The 27,670-nt window shown below is 46.2% G+C and overlaps 1 protein-coding gene across 2 annotated transcripts in view; it reads right to left on the reverse strand.

The window, feature by feature from the left end:
• LOC138258806 (zinc finger protein 2-like) overlaps positions 1-27,670 on the reverse strand; it is a 74,211-nt gene that overhangs the window by 25,925 nt on the left and 20,616 nt on the right. For both annotated transcript variants that reach the window (XM_069206042.1, XM_069206043.1), the window contains exons 3-6: positions 23,738-23,848; positions 19,380-19,496; positions 18,117-18,215; positions 1,808-1,897 (exon numbers count right to left, since the gene is read on the reverse strand). In XM_069206042.1, the coding sequence (XP_069062143.1) occupies positions 1,808-1,897; positions 18,117-18,215; positions 19,380-19,496; positions 23,738-23,848 (417 nt within the window). The remainder of the gene's footprint in view (positions 1-1,807; positions 1,898-18,116; positions 18,216-19,379; positions 19,497-23,737; positions 23,849-27,670) is intronic.

Below are 27,670 nucleotides of genomic sequence, written 5' to 3' on the forward strand. Positions count from 1 at the left end.
CTCAATGTCCATGCGCACTATCACCGAGAGGAGTCACTCAACCTTGTGAGTCAAAAAGATTCTTCAAAGAAAAACAACTTGTAACAGTCCGAGCCCAACACTAGATGGCGGACTTATGCAAAGCTTGTGTATCTACAGCCACACATGCCATTAAACATAAATTATATTTCAAACATTTTGTCTCGTACCAAGAGCTATAAACAGTTGCCAAAGCCTAAGTCACCTCTCGACTAGACAATGGTAATGCCCCTCTCACCAGTCTCCCAAAAAAGCCTCACCCTGTTTAAAGCTATTGATCTGCACGCAGCATCCTGCTTCTTAACACTAACTAAAAAAAGCACACCACTCCTGCCGCAGCAAGCTTAAACTGCTTGCATTTCAGAGCGCCTTCAAAATGGCCTTCCTTCCGTATGAAGCCATCCACCTCAGCAGCCCAAACTACCTAAACAAAAACATTAAGGGCCCGATTCAGAGTTTGGCGGAGGGGTTACTCTGTCACAACGGTGATGGATATCCCATTCATCACAATATAAATTCCATTATATCCTATGGGGCTTATATTTCGGCGGACAGGATGTCCGTCACCGTTTTGGTGGAGTAACCCCTCTGCCAAGCTCTAAATCAGACTCTGAGGGCCAGATGTGGGAAGGCTTTTGCGCCTCGCAAACCGCGAAAAATGCCATTTGCGAGGCGCAAAAGCCCTTACGCGCTGCAGAAACACATTTTGTGAGTCGGTACCGACTCGCAAAATGTGTTTACGACTCGTTCCCTTCCTATTTGCGATTCGCACCACGATGTAGAGTTGATTTGTGACCACAAAAGCGGTAGCAAATCAACTCGCAGTTACCATCCACTTGAAGTGGATGGTAACTCATTCGCAAACGGGAAGGGGTCCCCATGGGACCCCTTCTCCTTTGTGAATGCTCACAAAATTATTTTTTCAGAGCAGGCAGTGGTCCCATGGAGGTTTCAGTATTTTTTCTATTTGCAGCTCGTTTTCCTTTAAGGAAAACAGGCTGCAAAGAGAAAAAAAAAACTGCTTTATTCAGACAGCAGTCAAGGACATGGTAGTCTGCTGTCTCCAGCAGTCCACTATCCCCGTGAGTGCCTAGACTCGCTATGGGGTCGCAACCTGCGACCCACCTCATAAATATTTATGAGGTGGGTCTTTGCGACCCCATAGCGAGTCGCAGAAGGTGTATGAGACACCTTTCTGCATCGCGAATTGCGAGTTGCAATTTGCGAGTCGCTATGACTCGCGAATTGCAATTTGCGAGTTGTTATGACTTGCTAATTGCAAGTCGCAATTTGTCACTTACCTACATCTGGCCCTAAGTCTCTAGAGAAGCCGGACAGTCTAGAAACAAAAACAAACTGCTACTTGTCACCCCAGCTTCAGAAGAAGACCTCAGCTATCCAGATTATTCTCACAACAAGTTCCAAAAACTAGGATCCAATTCTCCCACCTTCCTCACTTTCAAAAAAACTTGGAAAAATATCTCAAAAGCAAACACTTGAACACACGGTCCTTGTCCATCTCATGTTACTGTGAAGATCCATCTATTACCTCGACCAGGTCCTTGCACCTTAAGTACAAACTGCACAGAACTTTAAATTGCAACTATAATCTACACACTGCATGGACCCTTGTCCTCTTGTACTAGTCTTTCAAAGCATGAGTCTACATTGACATGAAAAGTTGAGCTTTTCTCACCCACTATCAGCAACTTGATTTGTATTTATAGTGCCTTGAAATGATGCACTATGTAAAACAACTACTAATATAAAAAAAAATAAACTGACTCACCTGAACGATTGCGGACACTTTCCAATGACTTGTCCAAGCGAGTGGTCTCTTCGTCCTCCTCTTTCGTGCAAAATGAAATCATCTCCTGCCCTGTCATAAAAACCCAATCTAAGTATATTACTACAAGATATAAATATATATGTACCATTCAATGGAGGTGCATTAAGTATCCGTACCCAGTTCCCCACATTTATAATGTTTATTGATTAAAACAAGCATTTGATGCAGTGGCTGCAAGATGACCTGTGACTGCTTATAAAATACACAATAAAACATGCAGAGACGCTGGCTTGTCCCATTCCAAAAGGCATCGTAAATACTGTTGTAATGGAGAATAATAGAGCTAAAAATATACATTTGTTCATCGAATCTTAATAATGGAACCTATCACGGTACATAAATGCTTGCACAACCTGGTGATTTTGATGTTTGAACAACATACGGCTTCTCCATCTCTCCGACTTAAGTAATGAATTCTACACAACTGAACCTGTGACACTTTACACAATATACATAGAAGGCGCTTCAGGTTTGTCTCTGACTGATGACCCTCATTTCCTGGCTCGGACTCTCTGGGTGCGTTCAGCAGAGATGTATGGGACACCCCCAGTCTGTTTCCCCTACTTTGCATGGTAGGTTGGTTGGTGTACCTGTACTGCCTGAGGAGCAAGGGAAATCTGGTGGGTTTGGTCAACAGTGAACCTGTTATATAACATGGCACTCAAGTGAAGGGCTTAATAAAATACTCTTTGTGGCACACACCGAAGTGAGCACCAGCCTGTTAGAGGCCACCTACAAAGGTGAGTACCATACCTTTAGGGGCCACACACAAAGGTAAGTACTAACGGCTAGGTACTGGTATAATGACGCTGAACAGCCTGAGCCCTGACAATCATTACTCAGTGAATCTGCTTTGATCCTTAAAATGATGCATGTTTACTAGGCTTGTCCCCAATTGGCATAGTCTAATTTACGTATAATTCTATAGCATATGGTACCAGGGGTGCCCAGGGCCTGTAACTTAGGGTGTCCCCTAGGGACTGCAACACTTCTTGTGCCGCCCTGAGTGGTACAAGTTAAAACATGGCTCCCACTGCAGACTAGAAGGGCAGTTTTAAACTGCTAACTGGACTTTGCCATTTAAGATAACGGCAAACCCCAAAACTCCCTTTTGATTAGGTTGAGCATAGCAGCGCACAAGCGTTGCTCTTCTCAACATGTTGTAATCTATTCTGTGGGATTTAACCACGCCCATCTCACACCCATCACTTTCACTCATTCCTGGGCCTACCTTTCAAAATTCTCTTGATTTCCTAGGTAAATGCTTGACGTTTGTCCTGGCTTGAGGCTGCTTTGTTACATCTTGCAGACTGACCCTGTTACGTGGGTTACTGCATGATCAGCCATATACTTTTGTGTGTGTGCACTACTTTTTCTTTGGTCTGTCCCCTTCGCGCTCCATGGTGACCATGAAGTTTCATATAGTGAGAACTAGATCAGAGGTATTAAAGCGATTTGCATGAGTTTCAGTTACGTCACACTGTTACCGAATCTGAGTCATTTAAATTTTTCTTTTGTCTCTCCCCTTCACGCTCCACGGCGGCCATGGCAGTTTGAAGCATGAACTCAATCAGAGGTATTGGAGCTCTTTGTATAAGAACCAGCTAATCATCTTGTTACCGAATATTAGTCATTTAAATTTGCAACCACATTCCTAAATTCTTCCCAGGTTTAACAATTGAAAAGTATGCAAACTGCAGCCGTTTCAATAGTAAAAAATGCAGAACTCCTCAACACGACTCTTCCGGCACAGCTGGAGAGCTCATACTACAATATTCACTGCACTTGGTAAACTCGACCCATTGTGCTTTGCGGGGCATTCGTTTTACAAAACATTTTTGCCTATATCTCAGTCTGTGGTGGTCCAAGGACGATGGGACCACCACCAAACTGTTCAGCATAACACACTCTTTCTGTCTAGGGCATCTCTAGGTCCCCACACTTGGTTAGTGGGAAACCCAGAATAATAAACCCTCCCACCATTGAGTGTCTGTTTAAGCTCTCTCATGGCTAGAACTTTTATTTTACAGCGAGGAGTAGTTTGTGCTTAAAGGGCCTTGTTTGTAATATTATTCTAGTAGGCCTGAAAATGCAAAATGCACTATACCCTCTAGGGGCTGTTGTGAGCATTGTAGTTAAGATACTACAATATTCGCTGCACTTGCAAACTTGCCCATAATGCTTTGCGGGAAATTCCTTTTACAAAACATTTTTGCCCATAACTCACCGTGTGGTGGACCTAGAACAGGGGGACCGCCATCGAAATGTTCAGCATAACGTACTCTTTCTGTCTAGGTCATCTCTGGGTCCCCACACTAGGTTGAGGGACCCAAAATAATAACCCCTCCCACCATTCAGTGTCTTTTTAAGTTCTCTCATGGCTGGAACATTTGTTTTACAGCTGGGAGTAGTTTGTGTTTTAAATGCCTTGATTGTAATAATATTCTAGTAGGCTTGAAAATGTGTAAGGCACTGTGCTCTCTAGGGGCTACATTGCATCACTTTCTGCCATTCTGTTTTCATGTGGTTATGCCCTCTAGGGGCTGACTGTACAGTTCCATGACCATGTTTCACCCAAATGCTATTTTTGCTGTGGTGCCCTCTAGGGACCGTTTTGAGTATTACAGTCTAATGCAAAAAGTTTATTTATGATAAAGGTTTTTTATTGGGTTTACATGATGGTTGTATAAATTTTAGTAAGCTCTCCTTATCACAATTATGACCATGACCCAGGCCAACTTGACATCCTTATAACACTATCACTGTTTGAACACTCTTGATATGTTTGGGTGACCCTTCTAGTTTATTTCTCCTCCGTGGCTGTCTTGTGTCTTCTTTTTTAGGAATTGTGTTAGCCAGCCAGCGTCTCCGATGGTGGGGTGGCCAAAGTGGTATTATATTGGAATTAGCATGGCAGATTGAAATTAGGATGCTAACTTGCAATATTTCCATTTTTTGCTGCAGATAGAGGAAAATTGAAGTGCTTTACTTATATGCAGTGCCTGTGGAATTATGTGGCAGGAAAAGGCCAAATTATGAGGCAGGATTGACCAAATTATGTGGCCCATGGCCCATTTTGTCTTTTTCTGTCCAAGATACTCAACTCATAGGAGAAAGTGGATCATCCCCTCATGTAGACTTTTTGGTATAAGGAATCATAGAGAATCTCTCCGTATACTGACAAGTGACACAAGTGATAAGGTAGTGTTTGTAGTAGCAAGGTATCTGCAATGTGCCTGGGCGGCACGATCCAGACAGAGTTTACATTGATAGACCTGTAACTTTGCCCAGATGTCTGGTTAAACTATTGACTTATTAATGCAGCACACAACGATAGGCTATTAATTGTGTGACATTATAGATTGAACTTAATCAATTACATCCTTTTTAGACTCAATGAATATACGTTGACAGTGTTTTTGTTATGTCCTAGTTTAATGTCATAAAGATAGAGGATTACATTGGTTGATAGTTTATCTTAATTATGTTATTTAATAATAAGGGTCATTAGTTAATTAATGTTATAGATAACATAATGTATTAACGATACCGATAGAACTTGGTTCAGGATGGTATATTCCGCTCCCCTGTGGAATGATAAGAATGGACTGGTCTGGAGGTGGCAAGGGACTGGAGGGCATGTTAGAATGTTATGAGGTGAAGGTGAGGAGACGAAGGTAGGCGCAGAGTGGAGAAGAAGAAATAAAGTCTATACTTCAAACGAAGCGTGACGAGTAATGGACTTTGTAATACTGGCGACGAGGAGTGCGTAAGGGGGCACATTCTTCTCCACCCCTTTTCAGGTTGGTAGCAGTACCACCTATCCTGTGTCCTTCTGTATTTCTTATATAAGGACTTTAAATTACCTGAAAATATATACAGGCATACAGCACGGAGAGCAGCGCTTACAAAGATTCATAAGGCATTGATGTGATAAGATTTAATCGTCGCACTAGAATTAAGGAAGCACTGGAAGCCGCGCGCAAGCCGAATTCCTTTTGAGTGTTCGCGTGTTTTCACAGCTGATCAGGGGGCTGCCCTGAGACAGGCTTCGCGCATAGCCGTGGTGTTCAGGCGCGATCTTATGGAACACCATAAGTAATAAATTATAGGCGGGCATACAGCGCGGGAGGCAACGCGCATGAAGAGGTTCCAGGGCATTGAGTGTTGACACAGTGAGGCAGGATTCGATGAGTCGACGGAGACGCCTCTGACTGGAACTCGGCAACTGCTACGGGCCGCGCACAAGCTGGAATCTCAGGAATTTCTTTAGCGTGTTTACACGGCTGATCGGGGCTCGAAGAACTGTTGACACAGCGAGGTGGAATTTAATCGCAGTGCGAAGAAGACGCTTCTGACTGGAACTCGGCAAGCACTAAGCTACGCACAAGCTGGAATCTCAGGAATTCCACAGCTGTTCACTTACTGCCTCGGTGTTCTGACACGATCGGGACACCACTGCAAGGTTTTCCCTTCTACAAACAAACAATTAAAGCCGATCCGTCGTCCTTCTACGCTGACAGGCACAGCACTTACAGTTCATGTCTAGAAATCTATACTGTTTTATATTTTATTGTGAGTGTTGATCTCCACATTGATGGATGCACTTTTTACCTGTAAGTATTACGCTGACAGGCACAGCATTCTAGCCTGTCAAAAAACCCACGTTAACAAGCACAACATCGTATCATACCGACAGCATTGAACATTCAACGTATAGTGCTGCTTTGCAGAGACTCCTCTGGCAAGCACGTAATTGAATGTATATTTATCATCAACTTTACAATGTTTTGAGTCTCCAATTATTGTAGTTTACTTAAATTTTGAATGTACGGCAGCACATTCTTTGTTCCATCCATAGTTTTATTTTCATTTGCTTAAGGAAGTAACTTATAGTGCCTGCAAGAAACAAAAAAAAAAAAAAAAAAAGTCTAACTTAATTGTAATATTTTGTTCCTCGTTGAAGTATTTATTTAGAGTATAACTTATTGCAATTTGGCTTTATTAACCCAGTACAATGGCAGCAGCCGGGATGTCCCAACCAATCCCTTTCTTGAATGAGATGGGTGAACCAAACATACCATGGAAAGATTGGTTTAAGATTTTTGAATCCTACCTAATTGCAATCGGAGGGGATAAGTTCAACCCCATTAGAAAGCAACAAATATTACTTCACAATTTGGGAACTCATGGAAGGAAAATATATGAATCTCTTCCTGATCCAATATTCATTGAGGGTCAAGCCCAAGATGAATACATTACCACATATTCTAAACTAGAAAAGCAATTTGGAGACAGAATCAACGTAGTACTAGAGCAACATAATTTTTTTTCACGATGCCAAGGCAAACAGGAAAGTGTGACGAACTATATTGCAGCTTTAAGGGGTTTAAGCACATTATGTGAGTTTGGAGATCTAAACGACTCATTAATTAGAGATCAATTAGTTTGTTGCACTAATAACATTAAAATACAAGAAAAGCTTCTACAGAAGCAACCAGGTTTAATGGAAGCAATTGAGTAAGCAAAATCAATTGAACACACTGCAATTTGTTTGCAGGAGATTAATTCCCCTTCCCCAGAGGTACATATAAATGAGGTAATGGAAGATGTAAGAGAGGATAACATTTTAAAAATTAAAGGTAGTGAAAAACAACCCCAAAAGAATGGTAGTAACAGAACGAATTTAACATGCTTCCGTTGTGGGAGTAACAATCACCTTGCTAATTCCATCTTTTGTCAGGCAAGATCTGCAATCTGCAGAAAGTGCAATAAAAGAGGCCATTTTGCGAGGGTATGTAAGGACAATTCAAAAAATGGGGATAGCAAAAAATCTGAAGAACTACCACAGTTGATTAAAAAAATTATACTGCAAGTGAATACAGATGACAAAATCAACACTCAATACCCGGTGTGTACAATTACAATTAATGATGAAAGAATAAAAGCGTACGCTGACTCATGTTCACCATTCACCATAATAAGTACTGCAGACTTTAACAAGATTCAAAAGGGTAACACAATGGAACTCCAAAATCCAGATAATAGCCCGAAAGATTACAATAAAGACCCTATCATCTTGAAAGGCATGTTTAAAGGTATTATTTAATTCAAAAATAGGTCCACGGTTGGTAAAGTCTATGTTGTAGAGGAAGGTTCCAACTTACTAGGTTGGCAGCATCAAAAGGAACTGGGAATAAAACTGGATCCTAATAATCCTGAACAAGTTATGTGCATCGAGAATTCGAATTCTGGGGAAGCTTTCATTCAAGAGTTCCCCGAAATATTTTGCGATAAACTAGGTCTATTAAAAAAAATTCAACATAAAATCAAACTCAAGCCCAAAAATAAGCCCATTGTACATAAAACCAGACCAATGCCACACTTACTGAGACAGTCAGTCAAAAAAAGAATTAGAGAATTTAGAGTCGCGAGGAATTATTCAACCCATTGAGTGCTCGGAATGGTTGGCCCCCATTGTGGTGGCCAAGAAGAGTAATTGCAATGATATCAGAATATGTGTGGATTTAAGAGATTTAAACAAAAATATCTGGGTAGAAAGGCATCCACTCCCAAGAATACACCAAGTATTAAGCACTATAGGGGAGGCGTCATGCTTCTCAGTGTTAGACCTTTCTAGTGCATACCACCAAGTTGAATTACACCCTGATTCAAAATGGCTCACAGCGTTCACTACTCCATTTGGATCCTACATGTTTAATAGAATGCCTTTTGGCCTGGCATCTGCTGCGGCAGTCTTCCAAAAAATCATGCAAAATATTCTGGGTAATGTACCTAATACTCTCTGTTTCCAAGACGATGTACTTATATATGGATCAACAGAGGACGAACATGACAAAATCCTTAGAATCGTTCTTGGAAAACTCAAAGCAGCGGGTCTTACACTAAAGCAAGACAATTGCCGGTTGAAGGTGAATTCAGTGGAGTACTTAGGGCACGTCATATCAAAAGATGGCTTCAAGCCTGAAGTTTCCCTTGTTGACGCAGTAAGGAATGCCAAAGCACCAAAAAACAAGGATGAACTAAGGTCCTTTCTAGGTCTTGCCGAATTTATGGCAAAATATGTAAAAAATGTATCTTCTGTCTCTTCAGATCTTAGAGAACTCTTTAAAAACCAGGTTCCTTACAACTGGAACGAACGCCATGATAATGCATTTAAGAAAATCAAAACTGCCATTGTGAATGCACCATACTTATGTAATTTCGACCACAATAGAAAAACTTTTCTTACAACTGATGCCAGCAAGCTGGGTCTGGGGGCCACTTTATCGCAAATCATAGATGGCAAGGAGAGGATAGTAGAGTTCGCGTCTAGGACTCTAAACAAAGCTGAAGCCAATTATTCGGTCATTGAGAGAGAGACTCTTGCATGTTTCTGGGCAGTAAAGCATTTTAAATTCTTTCTATGGGGCACTCAGTTCACCTTACGCACGGACCATAAACCATTAGTATATGTATTCCCCACCAAGGGGTTCAATAATAGCACGCCCCGGATAGCTAGATGGATTCTAGCTCTGGAAAACTTCTATTTTACAGTTGAATATTTACCAGGAGATAAAAATTATGCAGCAGACTTCCTTTCAAGAACCCCGTTGAACTGTATGGAAACTTTCGATACTACGGAATGCCCCATTTTATCAATTGACTTACCCTCCATTAGTGATGAGGAATGGAACTTAGCCTGCCAACAAGACGATACTTTAGCTCTTTTGAGATCGAAGGCAAAAGAAGGTTGGCCCTTGGGGAAAAAAGACCTAGAAGACACCATCAAAGACTTTTGGGAGGTTAGATTAGAAATTAACGAAAAAGACAATTATATTCTCAGGAATGATAAAATTATACCCCCTCAGAAACTCAAACAAAAGATAATAAAACTTGCTCATGAAGGCCACCTAGGGAGAAGTCTTACTAAGGCCTGAGTAAGAGAAAGATTCTGGTTTCCGAATACGGATTCTATGATTGAGAACGAAGTCAAAGAGTGTTCCATTTGTGTTCCAAGCGACAAGTCCAAAATAATACGCAGAACACCCATATCTCCAGTACAGATTCCTGTCAAGCCATGGATTAAATTAGCCATAGACATCATTGGTCCTCTTAATTATACTGGGCTTCCAACAAGATTTGCTATCGTTCTCATAGATTACCAATCACATTGGATCACCACTAAACTGGTTAACCAAATTACCACTGATTCAGTCATTAATTTCCTGAAAAATGTATTTAGCGTAGAGGGAATTCCTGAAGTTCTCATAACTAATAACGGGGTTCAATTGACGTCAAGCTCGATGAAGCAATTTTTGAATTCCCTTGGGGTAAAACATTATACTACAGCTTTATATTGCCCCAGAGCCAATGGATTAGCAGAACGAGCCAATCGAATGGTAAAATAATGTATCCAATTAGCAAGCATTAACAGATTGAATGTAGAAAATGCCATTAGAGAAATGTTATGGGCCTATCATACCACTCCCAACTCGGTTACCAAAATATCACCCTTCTCAGCGTTACGAGGTAGGGAACCGTGTACTAAATTCTATCCATCATGGTTGGATGGGGGAAGACGGAGTGAAAATGCATCCTCATACGATTATGCGAACATATCAAAGCACGAGGAAAAGTATAAAAAGAGGTACAATACTAAATTTGGGGTAAAAAAACAATGCTGGAAGGTAGGGGATCAGGTAATGATCAGAAAACCGATAGGATATTCGAAAGTAGGATTAAAAGACTCTAAATTCATGGGCCCCTTTTGCATTTCTAAGGTAAAAAACAATGTTGTGGTTCTGGGAAATGGATAATGCTGGAGCCTGGACAGAATTACAAAATATGTGAATCCAGTCACAGCTGAAAACCCAGGTGAAAATTCTACACAAAGTGAACCTACACAGAGAAGGTCCCAGAATAATGTGCAGAGAACTCCAAGCACTCGTTTGACCAAACCTCCTGTATGGAGCAAGGACTATACTAAATAATATGAACAATAATATGCATACCTATGTTCCTGAATTTTCACAATTCTAGGTAAAGTTGAATATAATACTATATAAAATCTTGTTAGTCGTTTTATTATAGGGGGAAGATGTGTTATGTCCTAGTTTAATGTCATAAAGATAGAGGATTACATTGGTTGATAGTTTATCTTAATTATGTTATTTAATAATAAGTGTCATTAGTTAATTAATGTTATAGATAACATAGGCCCTGATTCCGACCCTGGCGGTCATAGACCGCCAAGGTCGCGAATGACGGAAGCACCGCCAACAGGATGGCGGTGCTTCATTCGTCATTCCGACCGCGGCGGTACAGCCGCGGTCGCCCAGCCGGGTCGGGCGGTTTCCCGCCGGATTTCCCCCGGCTGGGAGAATCCTCCAGGGCAGCGCTGCAAGCAGCGCTGCCTTGGGGATTCTGACCCCCTTCCCGCCAGCCTGTTTCTGGCGGTTTTCACCGCCAGGAAGAGGCTGGCGGGAACGGGTGTGGCATGGGCAGTGCAGGGGTCCCCTAACAGGGCCCCAGCCTGCTTTTCACTGTCTGCCTGCAACTGCACCCGTCGCACACCTGCAACACCGCCGGCTCCATTCGGAGCCGGCTTCAATGTTGCAGGCCCTCTTCCCGCTAGGCCAGCAGGAAGGTTGGAATGCCGCCAGCGGTCTTTTGACCGCGGGGCGGTCAAATGGCGGTTCTCGCCAGGCGGGCGGCGACCGCCGCCCGCCGGGGTCAGAATGACCCCCATAATGTATTAACGATACCAATAGGACTTGGTTCAGGATGGTATATTCCGCTCCCCTGTGGAATGATAAGAATGGACTGGTCGGGAGGTGGCAAGGGACTGGAGGACATGTTAGAATGTTATGAGGTGAAGGTGAGGAGATGAAGGTAGGCGCAGAGTGGAGAAGAAGAAATAAAGTCTATACTTCAAACGAAGCGTGACGAGTAATGGACTTTGCAATAGTTTTCTAAATGTTTTTAGGGTTGGATAGCTACTAATCACGCGCTATTTTAGACTGGTCTTATTCAAGTTTCAATTCTTTCAAATTAATGATTACATGTATTTATAACTTTCTTTTAAATTGCTTTTATGGCTTTCAGCCGAAATAAAGATATTATTATTATGTGGCAGTAAAAGTCCAATTATGCATTTACAACAGCAATAGCTCTAACTCTTGCAAATGCGAGATCTATGGCATTATTATATGTAACCATCCCTAAGGTAGGCCTAATGAGCCCAGGGTGATGTCTACTTAAAGGTGGAGCATTTACCTTTACATGTTCCAGCAGTAAAAAACCTACATTTTCGTTTTTAGTGTGGAAACAGTAGTAGCCACATTGGCAAGTACAGTGTTACAGGCCTGCTATTTTCTGAATGGGACTACTAAAGTCGGTAATGTAAGGTATCAGAAGAATCAGTGCATTTAATCCAATTGAATAGTTGCATCAATATTAACGTCACTGGTGGGCAAAGTGCAACTTTAGAAGCTGCCACTTTAGCTGCCCAAGGTTTCCAGTGTCCATTTACTGTTGTCCTGCAGACAGCTTTCTGCCCTCCTGGGGAGAGGAGCTAATGACTCCCAGGAAAGGTAACAATAGCCACCTGCCACTGGAGGAGGTGTTACCTCCCCCAGGAAGAAAGCCACAGAGCTGTTAGACCAAAAGGGACGCAGCAAAGGCAAAGCCGTCTTTGAAGAGCAAATGTGGAAAACTTGGGAAAGGGGCTCCTATATTGTTAGGTAGGCAAGTTGGCACTAGGGACAGGGAAGGGAAAGCCAGTTGTCCAACCAGTTTTTCAAGGGCACGTAGCCCCCTTGGTAGCCACTCCTCTGGATTGGGCTGGGGAGCTTCACATGCCAGGAGAAAGTTACTGCTGTATTGGAAGACTGCAGAATGGTGCATCCTAGGGATGTCCAGATGCCACACTTTGCAGGAAGTGATTATCAGGTGGGAGGTTACCGTGTAGCTCATTGACTACCATGCACATCTTGCCCTGAGGGCATTTTCTGAGCATACGTAGGCCACCCCTGGCACCATGAACTCTGATCTTGACTGGACTGGAAGAAGGACTGGCAAAGGACTACCCTGCTGCACCATGGAACTGGCAAAGAGACGCTGCACCGTTGTGGACTCTACCTGCTGAACCTGAAGGCTAGGAAAGGAGAGGGACTATGCCCGCTGTATCCTGCTCGAGGAGAAGTTGTCTCCAGAGCCCAGCCTGAGCCAAGCAACTCCAAGAGTCAGTGAGCTGGCCTCCTGTTCACAGCACAGAGACACAAGAGCTGAGAGGCCTACTGGGGCAAGTTAATAGCCCAAGATCATCAACCTGTTGCCAATTGCTGCTGTACAGCACCAGTGACTGGGACTGATGCAAAAAGTTGCACCCAATTTCGCTGAGCTCAGGAGTGTTGTCGGAGTGCAGCTGGGGCCCCCAGAGCATGAGTTATTGACCCAGGAACGAGTGGCCTGTGACAGCGATACTGGGGGACCGGTTGTCCAGTGGTGACTAGACTTCTATCAGCCCTGAGAGGACTTAGAGGGACATCGACCCTGGGGCCAGGACAACCTCACCCTCTTCGTGGTCTGAGGATTAATTGCAACAAGACCCCTGCCGAACACATCACATCCACACCATCCTTTATCTCTTGCATCAGAACCACCTCCATAGGAAAGCCCTTCAATGGATAAAAGTGCCTGGAACTGACTGAAGACTGCTTCACCTGCTGAGGTGTTTCTGAGGACCTGGCTAGTCTCCCTGATTGGCCCCATACTGGAATTAGGTACCTAAAGTGACCACACTCTTAATAGCCCAAACGTTTTGGTGAAAAAGTTTCTAAGTTTTAAGTTTGTTGAATTTTCCAATGCGTGTTTGCGGTTGAGTGAAATAACTTGATTGTCTTTACATTGTAAATTCTATATCTCTGGAACCCTCTGGTGCATCTTTTCTGTTGTGGTGTCTAAAGCGACTATAGGAAAACATCTGAACCATCACATTTTATTCCTCATCTAGATCTTAGATTAGATACAACTACAAACTGTCCCATATAAAACTATTATATTGTTCAATTCCTGAAGACTTGGGTGGTCATCAATCCATTAATCCACCATGAAGCTGAGCTAAGTGTCAGACCAAGTCTCCAGGGCCTGCGGGATACTCCTCATAACAAACATTACGTTATCACAGGAGACTAGAGAACCAGACCCTACTTCGAGCTCACTAAAATTCCAAGACCATCCTGTTTCGACTTTTACTTTCAAGTGGTTGAGAAGATGAGCAGTCAAGACTTACTCCAGTAGAGTGATGTAGGTTCAGAGACTGAAGACACAAATAACGAGGTGCCCTTGCTATGGTTTTATAAAAAGGAGAAAACAGCATTTAACTGTATGGCTGAAAGGTGAGCGAAAATGAAATTTAGCCTTTGCAGTAGGCAACTGTTGTACTCAAAATTTCATGCAGGGGGAATCTGACATCTCTGGTAACAGAGGGGGAATTACAGGCAACAACAACACAAGAAACAACACAAGACATTAAAGAATTCAGTCTAGGTGAGCACCTGTTCTGCGCAGGAGACCCTTCAGTTCCCAGTCTTACTGTGTTATGTCAAGACTACGCTGGTGAACTCTCCAATGTGGCACATCAAATGACAAAGGATTTTGAACATTTGGGCACTAAGGCCCTCATTATGATCTTGGCGGTAAAGATCGCCGAGATCAGCGATGGCGGTCAACAGAAGACCGCCAGCGCGCCGGCCCCCCGCCGGCCATATAATGTTTTATAGTGTTTCCGTCCGCCGGCCCAGAAGGGAACAGGGCCTTAACATGGACGGCAGCTCCAAATGGAGCCACCACCCATGTTGGTGTGCGGCGGGTGCAGCGGCACCCGTCACGCAGATCACTGCCCGTACATCAGGCAGTGACCTGCACCACAGGGCACTGTATGGGGGCCCCTGCACTGCCCATGCCAAGTGCATAGGCAGTGCAGGGGCCCCCAGGGGGGCCCTGGAGCACCCCTTCCGCCAGGCTGGGGAAACAGGGTACATTATCCGAAGTGCAGCGCTGCCCTGTCGGATAATGTAATCTGCCATCATCAGGCGGCCTGTCGGCGGCTGCCTGGCAGTGGCGGAGGACCGCCTGTGGCGGTCTTCCCTTGTTATTTATATGGCGGTCGAGACCGCCATGCCGGTGGCGGTAATTACCACCGCCGCCGGCGTTGCCGTCTCAACACCGCCATGTACATAATGAGGGCCTAGATGTTTAGACCCAGTCTCACTCTCTGAGTGTTAAAGGGTCAAGTACCACAGTTGCCATACTCATGCATCAAACTGAAACCAGTTTCTCCCACTTTTTCCCCAAATTCAAGCCCTGGTAACTCTAATCATTGGTTTAAGGAGTGACAGCTGAGATGAATTTGTAATCCTAATCCCAGGCCGCATTTATACATTGATGTTCTTAAAGGCTCCTTTACAAGGCTCCTTTACAATCTCCCTAGAATCACACCTCTGTCTAAAAAAACACCAGGAGCACAATGGGAAACACAAGTCAAATCATCCAATGGATCTCAGCTTCTTACAAAATTTTCATCAGAGTGCCTTAAAGCTGTGGGTCCTCAGGAGCTCCTCCATAATATGGCACAGGTTGAGAGTGGACCAGGAGCTCAAATGCTTCCTCTGGGCAAGAGAAGATTTACTTGAGCCCTACATCACGTGCTCTTCACGACTGATGAGGCTGTATCACCTGCTCTTCTACTCCATCCACACCTCTGGAGGAGCTCATCCTTTTAGGCAGTCTTCATTCAAGAGTTGTCAAGATCCTGACCATGCGCCTTGAGGGGCCTGGTCCCCCAGAGTAAGCTGGACCAGGTCTACTGCAGGACTGACTTCTTGTGGTGGCTCTGCTCGCTGCAGCCTGTGCGGCTCTTGAAGCATTACCTGTTCTTGCAAGACTTAAAGCACTACAGATTCCCATAGGAGTCGCTGTTTCAAATTGTGGATTGCGGAGGTCAGATACTAACTGTTCCTGCAGACCTTAAGGCCGCTGCAGATGTCCATAGTATTTCCTACTACGAGTCAAGACTCCTGCGGAGGTCCATATAAGGCGCTGATTCAAGTCATGGACAGCAGAGCTGAGATATTCCCTGTTTCTGCAGACCTTAAGGCCACTGCGGATGTCCATAGGAGTTCCTTCTTCGAGTCATGGACAGCAGAGCTGAGATATCACCTGTTCCTGTAAACGTTAAGACTCCTGCGGAGGTCCATATAGGGCGCTGATTCAAGTCATGGACAGCAGAGCTGAGATATTCCCTGTTTCTGCAGACCTTAAGGCCACTGCGGATGTCCATAGGAGTTCCTTCTTCGAGTCATGGACAGCAGAGCTGAGATATCACCTGTTCCTGTAAACGTTAAGACTCCTGCGGAGGTCCATACGAGGCCCTGCTTCAAGTCATGGGCAGCAGAGCTGAGGTATTCCCTGTTTCTGCAGACCTTAAGGCCACTGCGGATGTCCATAGGAGTTCCTTCTTCGAGTCATGGACAGCAGAGCTGAGATATCGCCTGTTTCTGCAGACACTAAGGGGGTCATTCCAACCCCGGCGGTCAAGGACCGCCGGGGCCGGGGTCGGCGGGAGCACCGCCAACAGGCTGGCGGTGCCCCGCAGGGCATTCTGACCGCGGCAGTTTGGCCGCGGTCAGAACAGGAAAACCGGCGGTCTTCCGCCGGTTTTCCGCTGCCCTCAGGAATCCTCCATGGCGGCGCAGCTTGCTGCGCCGCCATTGGGATTCCGACACCCCATACCGCCATCCTGTTCCTGGCGGTTCGCCCGCCAGGAACAGGATGGCGGTATGGGGTGTCGTGGGGCCCCTGGGGGCCCCTGCAGTGCCCATGCCAATGGCATGGGCACTGCAGGGGCCCCCGTAAGAGGGCCCCACAAAGAATTTCAGTGTCTGCTTAGCAGACACTGAAATTTGCGACGGGTGCAACTGCACCCGTCGCACCTTCCCACTCCGCCGGCTCCATTCGGAGCCGGCTTCCTCGTGGGAAGGGGTTTCCCGCTGGGCTGGCGGGCGGCCTTCTGGCGGTCGCCCGCCAGCCCAGCGGGAAAGCCAGAATGGCCTCCGCGGTCTTTCGACCGCGGAGCGCCCATATGGCGGTTCCCGCCAGGCGGGCGGCTACCGCCGCCCGCCAGCTTCAGAATGAGGCCCTAAGGCTCCTGCTGATGCAATGGAGTTGCTGTTTTGAGCCTTGAGATGAGGACTGATATATCACATGTTCCTGCACACCTTAAGGTTCCTGCCAATGCCCACAGATGCTTTGAGTCACCAACGGCAGAGCAATTGGGGGAGAAAGGAAACCAAATGGAGACTAGCGGTTGATGCTGCAGTGACACTGGTCTCGGCTCCAGGCAGAGCTATCGTTTTCTCCTTTCTGTCCCAGACCTGGCCCTGTTTCCCTGTCGGTGGGTCTCTCGCTGGACGGTGCTTTGGAAAAGACCGTCCTGAGACTGTGAGGGAACGCTCTCCCTGTGCCGACTCTTGTTACTCTAGTGCTAGGCCTGGGAAGAAAGGTAATAAATCTCAGCTGGTACAAAACTAAGCAGCACCTTATATTACAAAGAAATAGAAGGGAAAATTTCACATGACTTCTATAAGATCATCAATGGATCCCCAGTGAACACAGAATCCATTTCAGAGCTCTTCACATCTACCACCGCGTGCTTAACTTTCAGAGTACTAGAGCAGATCGTTAAATAGGAAGAATCCCGCAACAGTAACTATCCTGGCATTTAGGATTGGTAAAGAGAGCCAGGTTGACCACTCTCAAAATCAACCAGTGCTTCAGCGGCGATAAGACTAACCTCAGACCTTAAATACTTCATGAAGTCTCTAACTCTGTTAAGTTTCTAACAGTATTTTGACTGTCATTTTGTTTCTTCTATGCTCTGATCCCTGGAGCCTCCTACATTTCTGCTGGTCCGCGTCAGTCTTCTTTCATTATTTCTTTTGATCCCCCAACGCACGGTATCTGTCCACTTTGTAACTTCAGCACAGTATAGTAGTGGTACTAAGGGGCCTGCAGTGCTATACCGACAAACAGAAAACATGGCTGGGATCAGAGAACACAACTGCTAGGGGCAGGGACTGCTGACCTCAAAGCTTCAGAGACTTAAGTAACTACGATGCCAGTGCGTGCAGTGGAGTCTGGTAAACGTGCACTCTTGTTCGAAGTCAGAGAAGTAGCGCCTACTCACCTCTGGGACTCCAGCTGCGTTTTACCCTCTTGTCGTCTGGAGCCTTCATGCAACAGTCCGTCTCCTCATCTTTAATGGAGCAGGAGGCAACCTCGTATCCTGTCATTTAATAGATAATAGCTGAAGCATGATTATCACACAGACCATATCAAACAGCACTTCATTCAAATGCACCCTAGGGGTTTGCAGACTGGCAGCATCCTTTCAGTAAAAGTTCTTGGAAGAGGGGTCACCCACAGCACTTTAAGGTGCTCGGGTCAATGTACAGATGATGCTCCTTACAAGAGCAATAGAGGCTTGAGCTAGGAATGAGTGGGTGAATAAAGAGGCTGTGTCCACCACATGTCTGTAAGAGCAGCAGTCCAACGGCACATTGGAAAAAATGTCCCCGTTCTGCACAGGACTCGCTGTAACCTAGATCGGCCAGGGAGCAGACCTACCCATACAATATACAATACACTGCTGTCACAGATCACCACCAGAAGACAGCTTAAAGATGCATACTTGATCTAAACAGCAAAAAAGGGTTAAAAAGACTGTAATTGTATCAGATAACATCATTTGCAACAGATATATCCGTGGTTAAAGGCCCTTTTGGTGCCCTGAAATGTTCAGTAATGTTAACAAAACTATGGCAAATAAATAAGGCATTAAATGCAGAATGTAGAACAGTGTGAGACAGGAATGTTCCCTCTGTAAATTCAGAGCAGTGTAAAACTCCTGGAACATTTTCATAACTTATCTGAGCAGGGAAGGAATCTCTCAGTGTGGAAATCTAAGGGTGTAGCTGGAGTTTGGCGGAGGAGAAGCAGCGCCATAACGCAGGAACACAGCAGCCCCCATCTTTATTTGCGGCAAGTGCTGGATTAGTGGCAGTGGAACCTTCGCCGTCTCCTCCACTGGAATCCACTGACCTGACAGCCCGTCCACTTCAGAGCCGCCAGAGACAGTCACCCCCCTCGCTATGGCTGACCCTCACTCTGTTTTCCTGCCTTCGACCACCATGAAAGCCCCGCAACCCCAGCACAGAGCTCATTTAATGGCCCCTTTGGCAGGTAGAAAGATGCCTTGGGAGGTCATTGATTTTGCTGTTTTTGTCCTGCTTACAGAGTTCATTCTTGAAAACTTAAATAAAACTTTGTTGAGCCGTCACATCAAGCATGGCCCACGCCTATCAGAGCTCCAGTGCCTTCAACAGAGCCGCCACCGGGCGACTCTAAACATGCTGAGTATTTTTAATGGTCAGAAATACAATAACTTGACCTGCAGTGGGCTCAGCGCTGCCTTCTCCCGCTTCTGCACTAAGAGGATCAATGAAGACTGGAGCAGGCTCTTCTTTCCTCCCGCAGGTGTCAGCTTTGAGAACCTGACTTGATGCATCTAGAAACAGAGATTTGTAACATTTAAAAACTACAAAATGCATTCACTTAAAACTCTTCTTTTTTTTACAAGAGGTGGGCTAATGTTACTTAATTTTAAGATCATCAAGTGGTCTTGGTGTTGGTGGTAGAATGTTTAAAGGCCAGTGACTCTCATACCAGGAATTGTTTGGGCTTTGGCGGACCAGGAGAATCACTACAAATCAGTTGTACCCCAGCCCCATCAAACCCGTGTTTCCAGCACCCTTCCTAGAAGGGGAGAAGCACCAGGTCCTATAGGCTGAACTTCCAATGGCTCGGTCGCCACAAACCTTTGACCGAGTGGCTCACTCGCCACTACACTGCCCGGTCATACCAGCAGTTGTCCATCTGGCACCTGGAGAGGGCCACTTAAGGAACCAAATGGCTTTTAATACCAAATGAAGGCTTATTCACAGCAATCTCACTGCAGTTGCTGAAACCTACTTCAGACTAGTAAAGAGGATGAGGTCGGCCAGCTCCATTCATATTGTGCTTCACATTCCATTCAGCAAATTCACTCTGACTAGGACGTACGTTATGCTTATTGTAGGAAAGTGCCCCTTTTGGCTTGGTCAACCCCCAACTTTTTGTCTGATATCTGATGCTAAGTGAGTGTGTGCTGGGATCCTGCTAACCAGGCCCCAGCACCAGTGTTCTTTCCCTAAACTCTAACATTGCTTCCACAATTGGCACACCCCTGGCACACAGCTAAGTCCCTTGTAAAAGGTATAAATGGTAAGAAGGCCTCTGTGGCCAGGGATCGTACCTAAGGGCTACAGCATGTGTTGTGCCACCCTAAGGGAACCCTCACCTAACATATGCACACTGCCATTGCAGATTGTGTGTGTTGGTGGGGGAAATGGGCAAAGTCGATATAGCACTCCCCTCAGGGTGCCATGCCCACAAACCACTGCCTGTGGCATAGGTAAGTCGCCCCTCTAGCATGCCTTACAGCCCTAAGGCAGGGTGCACTATACCACAGGTGAGGGCATAGCTGCATGAGTACTATGCCCCTGCAGTGTCTAAGTCCATTCTTGGACATTGTAAGTGCAGTGTGGCCATACTGAATACATGGGCTGGGATTTTGTCATTACTAACTCCACAGCTCCATGATGGCTTCACTGAAGGCTTGGATGTTTGGTATTAAACTTCTCAGCTCAATAAACCCACACTGAAGCCAGTGTGGGTTTATTGAAAAATGCACATCTTAGAGAGGCCCCCTGTATTTCATTCAACCCTCTAGTGTAGGGCTGACCAGTCTGTGTCAGCCTGCCACCACAGACAACTTTCAGACCCCATGAAGTGAGAGCTGTTGTGTTCTCTGGGGTCCCGGACAAAGCCTGCTCTAGATGGAGGTGCTTCACACCTCCCCCCTGCAGGAACTGCAACACTTGGCGGCAAGCCTCAAAGGCGCCTGCCTCATGTTACACTGCCCCAGGGCACTCCAGCTAGTGGAGGTGCCACCCCCACCGGACCAGGCCCCACTTTTGGTGGCGGGTCCGGCGGGAAAATTAGTAAACACCAGGAGGAGTATCCACCCTACCTGGGTCCACCCTTAGGATGCCCAGAGCTGAGGTGAACCTCTCCTGGCAGAATCCTCCATCTTGGAGATGGGCATAGAAAGGGTGTAGCCACCCTCAGGGATAGTAGCCATTGGCTACTGCCCTCTGACCCCTGTAACGCCCCTAAATCTACTATTTAGGGGCGGCCCTGAACCTTGCTCTCAAGATTCCTGGCAACCTGAAAGAAGAAGAAGGGCTGAAGAGCCACATCAGCAGGGAAGACTCCAGACAACAACTAACTTAGCCCCAGCCCTACTGGGCTGCCTGAAGCTTCAAGATTGGTGCTACAAGAAGATGACTCGCCCTGCAGGACCAGCGACCTCTACAAACCCCCAGAGGACTGCCTGCCTACCCAAGGACCAAGGACAGCAGCCCTGCCCACAAAGAAATGTCCAAGAAGGTCTCTAGAACCAACCTGGACCCGCGGGTCCTGCCCACTCTGCCCCCAACGGCCAGGACCAGTGTCCAGGTGGCCCACCAGTCCAGAGAAGGTCCCCAGGCAATTCTGCCCTCGAGCCCCTGGGTTGACCCCTACTGACCATCACAACGATGCCTGCAGCCTAAATGCAGATGACTCCCTGACTGTGACAGGCTCCAGGGAAGATGTCCTTATTCATAATGGTACCCGTGCACCCGCGGCCCCCTGGCCTTGGAGAAATCAACTGATGGTTCAGCAACATCCAGTGGTCTCCCTACTTACCTGTCCAGCAGTTGGTTTCCTTCAGTCAACTTCCTGGACCCAGCCTGCAGCATCTTTGTGACCTCCGGGGTTCCCACATTGAAAAGCATTGTGCGCTCTACGCGGTGTTTGCACCCTACACCCGGCCGCCCCTGTGTAGCTGAGGATATGTGTTTGGTGCTGACCTGTGGCCCTCCCCCCGTCAGTGCTGATCTAAACCCCCCAGTCTGTGCCCAGAAGTCGTGGGTACTTTCCTGCTAGCTGTTTCTTTCTGAATGCCCGCTGTCTCCATAGGATTCCATTGGCCGCCCGACACCAACTTCGACCTCTGCACCTCGGCCGGCCTGGGTTGCTGGTGGTCCACCCTTGGTGTCCTCCTAAACTTTGCCCTGTGCACACCCTAACCCCCGAAGACTGGGATCGTAAGTAGAGTACTTACCTGCAAATTGTGTTGTTACTTTTCCTCCCTCTAGAATTGCATTGCTCTCTATGAGAAATTGCACTGTGTCTACTTTTCTATCTGAAAAGTATTAATTACCTGTAAACTGTTTTAATTGTGAATTCTAAACAAAGTGCAAAGTTTTTGTATACTTGAAAGTGATTTATTATTGAAACTGTACTTAGCTGCAGCAAAGATCCTTTTGGTTTCAGAAATAAAGTAACAAAGTATATTTTTTGATACATAACAATATTAACCTGGCGTTAGTCGTTGTGTGTGCCTCATTTCTTGTCAACCAAAGCTTAGCACAACCCTACGATAAGCCTACTGTTCGGTCACACTACCACAAAAGAGAGCATTAGCATTATCTACTTTAGCCTCAGTTAAGCCCCTGGACTTTGTGCACGCTGTACCTTACTTTGGTATAGTATATAAAGAGCCAGCTTCCTACACTTATGTTTTAGTGCATGGCTTTAGGCATGAAATTAAATTACAATCTGATAATTTAGATTATAAAAGTTACTTGTGAGAGTTGCTTTATTTACAACTTTTTTACTGGTTGCATTGAGGCTTCTTTTCTAGGGACACCTACGGACATTTTTTAAACACTTTCATTGGATCTAAGATTTTACACAACTCCTAATTTGATAAATTTCTTGTAAAAGTGCAAATCTTTTTAGTGTGTTTTTATTTGTCAATTTTACATTACCAATGGATTCTTCTGAGGAAGGTGTGAGCATTGGTAGGTGAATTAGAGTGTGTTATGTTTCTGCATCAGCTGCACTTGTAGAAAGCTTTCCTCTTCCTTCTGAGTCCTGAAGACGTGCGGCCTTGAGGGGTTCGTTGCTCTGTCTCTAGAAGGGCACCTCAGATTCAGACATTGTGGTACCCGCTGTATGAATACAGAAACCCGTGACTTTCACACACCCTCCAGTGATTTCCCAGTTCTCTTTGTACTAAATCCAGTTTTCAGCCCTCATTCACTGATTTTGGAAACTCCTCCTGACCTGTGTGATGTTTATCCAATGAGTTTATGTTGAACTAGAGTGAAAAGCCCACATTCACGCTGTAAGCATTTGACACCTTTTGTTTTATACTTATTTTGCTGTTCTGTCCTCTTTTTCATTTTTTATTCAAAATCTCTCTTTTTTAAACGATGATTGTTGCCAACATTCTTCCTAGGTGTAGAATCACAATATGAAAGTTATACTAGTGACCTGCAAAAATACTGACTCTTCAACACAGACCACTACAATGGACTTGTTAGGAGTAATGTGGTTTTTGGCCAGTCTCCCCCTCAATAACCCGCCCATTATGAAATAATAAACCCAAAGTGGTGAATAAACTGCAGAGCCGGTGTTAAGGGGCCATTTCCCGCAGGTATTCCTAATTCTGTCCCCATCATCAGGCACTCTTCTGTGGACATGTACCTGGTGCTTGGAGGAGGAGGTCAACTGCAGCTGGGGGATGCTGCCAAGCAGGGCCCAGAGCATTCTGGGAAGCATCTATGTCAGTTCACTCTTACCTGGTGTTTTACTTACTTGGTGGCCGATGTATCTCGTGGTTGGTGTCGCAGTCTTGAACCTCCGGACGGCCCAGTTCTTCCTTGTCTTTCGCTCTTAAGGAACTTACAGTGGAAGCAATGAGGGGACCTGATATAAAAAGTAAACAGAGAAATGAAGGGCTACAGTTCCTCATGTAATTTGTCAACTATTAAGATGTTCACCATGTGAGAGCCTAGAGATGACGATGGTTGTGGATAACTAATCTAGGTCTGTTTGCCTATGGATTCTGGTATCTTTACCATTCACAGTACAATCACTTTAGGCACTTTTAGGATTGACCATTTCTTTATTACACCAGTTTACTTTTTAACATTGTGGTGAAGTGTCACTCACAATGTCATACTAGGTTTCACGTTTACTAAGGCAGGTTGTAAATGCAGCTGTTCGAAAGGCCCACTCTGCAGTGAGGTCACTGCACTAGGAGTGAGCACACATCCCTGTCCTGCAGCGATCAATATCCCTATGTCAAACATCCAAAGGTCAAGTGCTTCACCGCTTGTGCAACTTGCAATGCGCTCAAGAATGCCTCCCTGTAACACTTGTTACTGTCCTGCAAGCTGTACACTTTCCAAACAACAATTATTACTCCCATGTTTTCTTTCTCCTCTTTCGCCAAAACCACTGCACAAGGTCTTCCTCTATGACATCTACATGAATAGCACAGTCCGCTTTCACTGTGTCAGCCATCTTGGAGTCAGGCAAATGGGCAGGCCCCAGTGGCGTAACGAAACTTGAGGGGGCCCCCCTTGCAAAGTACATGGTTGTGCCCCCCCTTCAGCCTCAGTCAGAAGCTCTGAGGTCAGGGTATTGTGCTGAGACCGCCCTCTGCACTGCGGGCAGCAGGTGCCTATGTTACACCACTGGCATGCCCATATTGCCCCACGCTACTAGGACGCATTCAACTTTAGGCACTCCCTGAGAGTGACGAGTCTGTGGATTTCTCATTGAAATCTCCTCCCATCAAACCTGAAAGACGTAATAATAGTGACTGTTTGGTTATCACGGTTATTGCTCCGATGCGGTAGCATCGCCTAAGGGTCGCGCAGAAGGGGGTTTAGCTGTTCTGTGTCCAGTTAGTCTGCCCGGTATTACAGCACCACATCCTTACACCTCCAGTTGGTTTCAAGTTCTTCAGGTGTCATCTAAAGCCTTGGGAATTCGGTTGTTGTGAATTATTATTATAATATCTTTTACTATACATGATCAGAGGTGGTGGATCTGGACGAATTAGACGGTGGCAACATGGTTGAGTCCCCGAGGGTGGTATTAATTAACTCCACAGATTGTAAGGAGGTAATGTTAGCCATTAAAAAATGTTCTTCTGATAAAGCGGACGGCACAGATGGTGTCCCCATGGATCTGTTTAAGACTATTATTGAACTATGGGGCCCCTTGTTAACGACTGTCTTGAGCGCAGCGATATGTGGCTGTTGGAAACGGCCCTCTTGCAGGGTTATCCCCAAACCTTTTGCCTTCTTCCTCCTATTTTCTCAGGTCTGTTTTTGCTGGGTTATTGTCTCTGCGCACTTTACCACTGCTGATCAGTGCTAAAGTGCTGGTGCTCTCTATGTAAATTGTACTGTTGATTGATTTATCCATGATTGGCATATTTGATTTACTGGTAAGTCCCTAGTAAAGTGCTCCAGCGGTGCCCAAGGCCTGTAAATCAAATGCTACCAGTGGGCCTGCAGCACTGGTTGTGCACCCACATTAGTAGCCCTGTAAACATGGCTCAGACCTGCCATTACAGTGTCTGTGTGTGCAGTTTTAAATTGTAAATTCGACTTGGGAAGTGTCCCCACTTTCCAGGCCTAAACCTTCCCTTTTACTACATGTAGTAGGCCCTCGGTATCCCCATCGGCAGGGTGCAGTGTATTTAAAAGGTAGGACAGGTACTGGTATGTTTTACATGTCCTAACAGTGAAATACTGCCAAATTCGGGTTTCAATGTTGCAAGGCCTGTCTACCCCATAGGTTAACATGGGGGCTGCCTTTAACTTTAAAGCACAGATTCCCTTTGAGGGCAGATATAAATATGGAGTTTAGGGACTCTGAACGCACAATTTAAAAATACATCTTTAAGTGTGGTTGGATTTTGGATTGTGAGTATGAAAATACCACTTTTAGAAAGTAGGCATTTTCTTGCTTAAACCATTCTCTGACTCTGCCTGTTTGTGGATTCACCGTCTGGGTCAGTTTGACAGCTGGCCTGTTTACACTTCTACTCTAGACAGTGACACAAAGGGAGCTGGGGTGTAGCCTGCATATCCTGATGAGCCATCTGTGCTGAGGGGGAGGGGAGGAGTGGTCACTCATACCTTAAAGGGCTGTGCCTGCCCTCTCACAATGCAGTCTCCAACCCTTTGGTGTGTGTCTGGGGCCTGGCTTGGACAAGGAAGGATCTTGCAAACATGTGAGACTTTGCTTTGAAATTTGCCAACTTCAAAGGCAGATAGGGGTATAAGTAGTAGACACAAAACCCCAGACTTTTAGAATCCTCTGGAATCAAGAGGAACCTCTGCCCAGGAAAAGAACTGAGGAGCTGAAGGAGGAGTACTGTCCCTTTGCTGTGTTGCTTTGCTGGACTGGCCTGCAGTTGCTGCTTCTGCCTGAAAAGAGTGCAGAGGGTGAACTTTGCTATGTGTCCTGCTTGAGAAAGTTCTCCAAGGGCTTGGAGTAGAGCTTGCCTCCTGTTGGAAGTCTCAGGGTTATCAAACACTTCAGTTTCCTCTTCCACCAGCACTGGGAACTGTGTGTTTTGTGCTGCTCAAGGAGAAAAACCACGGCGATGCCGTCAACGCCGACGCTGGCCTGCACTGTGACCTGCTGACGCCGCACGGAGCCACCTGTTCGCACTGCGATCCTGGTCTCACCAACGCCGTCATCGGACAACTTCACCAAGCCGCTGCTCGCACTGCGACCTGTAGGCCCCGCACTCCGGCATCACTTTGCTCACACCGCAGCATGAGCATCCCCAACTACGACGCTCCAGCTGACATCGGCGCCGCTGCCTGCACTGTGGCCTGTGGACACCGTTAGAGAGGAGCACGAAGCACCGTCCCGCACAACACAGTCCCGGCCCACTGACGCCAGCACCATCGACTCCAGTGTCATCACCAGGCATCCCTGCCTGCTCCGTGGGCTGTGGACACTGCTCGTGAGGGTCACGAAGAACTGTACCATCTCGCATCGCCGGCTTGGGCCTACTGATAACAGCGCTTCAGCAACAAAGACGCTGCTGCCTGCACCGTGACCTGGTGACACAGCACGTCGCACCGTCTCACTTCACACCGCAGCCCTGGTTATACTGACGCCACTGGGTGCCATCACCAAGCCGCCCTTTGCACCATGACCTGTGGCCACCGAACGTCACATCGTCCCGCTTTGCACCACTACCCCGGTGCCATCCGCACCAGAAATCCTGACTTCATCAGCCGGGATTTCGATCTGCAACTCGTGTGACTTCAAGGACCTGGCGACCCCCACACCGTCTCCGGAATCGACACTACCACACCAACGACGGCGCTCTGCAGAGCTTACCGCAAGGATCACCATGTCCTGCAATTCGAAAGGTACTCTTTATGGGTCTCCCTGACACCGTAGCTCGCCTGCGACGCTGCGGCCGGCATGAACTGTTGGTTTTGTTGATCACGACACCGTGATAGCCGATGTGGAGCTATCAACTTTAAGGAACTGTATTTTTTAGTAAATCCTGCAAAATTCATATCTTTAACACTGGGGGCCTCATTATGACCCTGGCGGTAGAGAACCGCCAGGGCCAACGGGGGCGGGAGCACCGCCGACAGGCCGGCGGTGCTCCCTTGGGCATTCTGACCGCGGCGCTTTGGCCGCGGTCAGAACGGGAAAACCGGCGGTCTCCGGCCGGTTTTCCACTGCCCCTAAGAATCC

This window comes from Pleurodeles waltl, chromosome 9 (assembly GCF_031143425.1).
Source record: "Pleurodeles waltl isolate 20211129_DDA chromosome 9, aPleWal1.hap1.20221129, whole genome shotgun sequence".
NCBI lineage: Eukaryota > Metazoa > Chordata > Amphibia > Caudata > Salamandridae > Pleurodeles > Pleurodeles waltl.